Genomic DNA, 3890 nt, shown 5'->3' with positions numbered 1-3890 from the left:
TCTATTCAGACGCGATCGCATCCAAATTGGGCCTTAAAGCTTCCAACTTAAAAAATTTCTCAAGAATTAAAAATGTGCGGAATTAAAACAAAAATCAGCGTATTCCACACTATTCATTATTAAAAGCTGAGAAAAGTAGCTCTTTTGACGGTCCTCATTTTGGGTGACAATTTTTTGAAAAACCTCTGTTAAACACGGTTTTTGCCAAATTGCGTTTTGAAGCTTCCAACTAAAAAAATTCTCAAAAATTAACCAAATGCGGGATTAAAACGAAAATCACCGCAACAATAGACCGAATTATTCTCTATCAAATAGTGGTCAAAATAATTTTATTCCTTACCCAAAATTTCCAATGACGCATTTTGGAAGTCTATTCAGACGCGATGGCATCCAAATTAGGCCTTAAAGCTCCTAACTTAAAATAATTTTCAAGAATTAAAAAAGTACGGAATTATAACAAAAATCAGCGTATTCATATTCCACACCATTCATTATTAAAGGCTGCGAAAAATAGCTCTTTTGGCGGTCCTCATTTTGGGTGACAATTTTTTGAAAAGTCTCTGTTAAACCCGGTTTTTGCCAAACTGCGTTTTGAAGCTTCCAACTAAAAAAAATCTCAAAAATTAACCAAATGCGGAATTAATTCGTAATTGTCTGTGATAACAGAATACAGTATTCTCTATGAAATATTGCTGAAAACAATTTTATGGCTGGTCCAAATTTTGCGTGACAATTTTCTTCAGTCAAAACGCCGTCTTGTCCCAACCGCCCACTAAAGTTTCCAACTTAAAAAATTCTCCAGACTCGAATAAAATTGAGCCTAAACTTAAAATTAGTGTAATCATAGATCACAGTAGTCTCTATTGAATAGTGATAAAAATAGGTCTCTAGCGGGTGCACATTTCTAATAGTGATACATTTTTGAAAAGTTAATTCTAAACGCGGTCGTGGCCAAACTGCAGTTAGAGCGTGAAGCTTAAGAAACTCAGGAATTAAGCAAAAGTGAGGCTAATTGGAAAATCGCAAAGTAGTCTCCAGTAAGTACTGTTAAAAACAGAACTATCACTAGTACTCTTTTTGAGTGAAAATTTTTCGAAGTCCCATTGAAACGCGCTAACAGGGAATCTACACTTTGAGGCTCCTTAACTTAAAAAAAAATGTTAAGTAGTAAGCAAATGTGGGATTGAAACGAGAGTCACCGAAATTATAGACCAAATAATTCTCTATGAAATGGCGCTAAAAGCAAATCGTTCGCTGATTCTAATTTAGACTTGTAATTCTTTAAAAAAATTCCTTTCAAACGCGGTGGGAACCAAGTTACATCTTGAAACTTCCCACTTAAAAAATTCTCAAGAATTCACAAAATGTGGCATTAACACGAAAACCATGGCAATCATATACCCAAGTATTTGCTATTAAATGGTGCTAAAACGAACTCTATAACTGGTTCCTATTTTAACTGACAAATTTTATAAAAATAGCTTGCAATCGTGATGGAAGCCAAACTACACTTTAAAGCTTTCAACATAAAAATTCCGAATAAACAAGAAAAGGTGGGACGAATTTGAGAATTGCTGTAGTCATAAAGCAAAGTATTAGTCATCAAAATAGCTCTACAGCTGATTCACATTTCAAGTGCAAATTTTGCTAATAGTTCCCTCTAAACGGGGTTGTGGCCAAACTGCACCTTGAAGCATCCAACTTGAAAAATTCTGATGAATTAAGGAAAAGCGGGATTAAAACGAAAATCACCGCAACCATAGACTGAATTATTCTCTATGAAACAGTGCTCAAAATAATTTTATTCCTTGCCCAAAATCTCCAATGACGCATTTTGGAAGTCTATTCAGACGCGATCGCATCTAAATTGGGCCTTAAATCTTCCAACTAAAAAAAATTCTCAAGGATTAAGAAAGTTCGGAATTAAAACAAAAATCAGCGTATTCATATTCCACACTATTCCTTACTAAAGGCTGCGAAAAATAGCTCTTTCGGGGATCCTCATTTTGGGTGACAATTTTTTGAAAAGTCTCTGTTAAACACGGTTTGTGCCAAACTGCGTTTTGAAGCTTCCAACTAAAAAAATCTCAAAAATTAACCAAATGCGGAATTAATTCGAAATTGTTTGTGAGAACAGAATATAATATTCTCTATGAAATATTGCTGAAAACAACTTTATGGCTAGTCCAAATTTTGCGTGACAATTTTCTTCAGTCAAAACGCCGTCTTGTCCAAACCGCCCACTAAAGTTTCCAACTTAAAAAATTCTCCAGACTTAAATAAAATTGAGCCTAAACTGAAAATTAGTGTAATCATAGAGCACAGCATTCTCTATTGAATAGGGATAAGAACAGGTCTCTGGCGGAGATTCATATTTACAATAGTGATACATTTTTTGAGTGCCAAATTGATGAAAACTCTCTTGCAAGCGCACCTAGTTGGTCCCCAATTTCCAATTTAAAAAAAAATCGCCAATAGAGAAAAATCGGTAAACAGTCGTCACGGGCAGGAGGACTGACTTTTGATTTCTCCAACTCTGTAAAAAGCAGCCTGCCAACTAATCCTCAATTTGACGATTTTTTGAAAAATGCCTTACAAAGACGCCCAATTGGGTGAAAACCAGTCGGAATTGCATGGTAAGGGCGAGTTTAAAGTGTGGCAGCGAATTAAGCGGCGCCAACAGCTCAATACCTGCCTAATTAGTCGGAGTTGAGCACTTTGAGCTCATCCAGGGTCAGGAGTTTCACTTTCAAAGGAACATTTTCGGCTTCAAATATCAACTGTTGAAAACTTTAACAGTGCAATCGAGTTACAATGAAAATGGACGTCAGCTACACCGACCATTCGCACATTATTGGGAAAGGAGGCTTAAGCATAAAGCGCGTGATGGAAGAAACCAAGTGCCACGTTCATTTCCCGGACTCAAACCGTTCCAACTCCAACGAGAAAAGCAACCAAGTGTCCATTTCCGGCGACATCAAGGGAGTGGAATTGGCCCGATCACGCGTTAGAGTAAGCATTTTCTACACTTTCCCCCAACCATCTAACGTTGAAACCTTCCCAGGAATTAACACCGCTGATCTTCGGCTTCGAGTTGCCGATTATGTCGCAGAACGTCGACTTGAACTCTGCCTACATCGTGAAAATCCAAGAACAGTACAAAGTGCATGTGATGTTCAAAACGCGACCGAAACTGCACGCCACCTTGGTGCTGGTCAAAGGAGTGGAATGGGAGGTTCACCAGGTGAAACAAGCCACTCTACTCCTCATGGAGTACATGTGCGAAAACCTAGCGGTAAGATAATTGCGATTGTTTCAATCAGTTGAAAATTGTGGCAATTATTGCAGAATCAAATTCCCGTTCAAATGTCCATGGAGATTTCGCCCCATCATCATCCCACTGTGCTGGGCAAGAACCATTCGAACCTCAAAGCCATCATGCAGCACACCAATTGTCAGATCATGTTTCCGGATGCACAAGACCCGAATATTCCCAACTTGAAGAGGAGCAAAGTGACCATCACGGGCAGTATTCATAACATTTACAACGCTAGGGAGTTGCTGCTGGGCAGTCTGCCTCTGATCATTATTTTTGACTTACCGGATGACTCGACTGAGCAAAACTTAAAAGTAAATCAGTAAAAGACTCTGACAGAGGCGTATGATAACTTTTGGACGATATTTACTTTTAAGTTGTGGTTAGTTAGTGACCGTGATGATCATCAGTAAAAGACGCCTATTTAGGCTTGTGGGTTTATGGTGGCAAAAACAAAACACTATTTTTCATGGCCCCTCACTCCATGAAAAATTGACTCTCCAACTTGCATGGTTATTGAACTCAAAACTGTTTTATTTTCAACAAAACATCAACGCAGTTTTATTTTGCTTAA

General features: G+C 37.9%; 1 protein-coding gene across 1 annotated transcript in view; it reads left to right on the top strand.

The window, feature by feature from the left end:
• Positions 1-2799: 2799 nt before the first annotated feature.
• LOC109545966 (protein bicaudal C homolog 1-B) overlaps positions 2800-3890 on the top strand; it is a gene marked incomplete at its 5' end in the record, with an annotated part of 11903 nt that continues 10812 nt past the window's right edge. Inside the window, 3 exon segments of the mRNA XM_048662699.1 lie at positions 2800-3012; positions 3065-3295; positions 3349-3630. Coding sequence (XP_048518656.1) covers positions 2800-3012; positions 3065-3295; positions 3349-3630 — 726 coding nt within the window.

This window comes from Dendroctonus ponderosae, unplaced genomic scaffold (genome assembly GCF_020466585.1).
Source record: "Dendroctonus ponderosae isolate FM_Combo_2020 unplaced genomic scaffold, Dpon_F_20191213v2 Dpon_F_20191213_11, whole genome shotgun sequence".
NCBI classification, from domain to species: domain Eukaryota; kingdom Metazoa; phylum Arthropoda; class Insecta; order Coleoptera; family Curculionidae; genus Dendroctonus; species Dendroctonus ponderosae.
The sequence above is the reverse complement of the archived record's forward strand: the minus strand, read 5'-3'. Positions and strand labels throughout refer to the sequence as shown.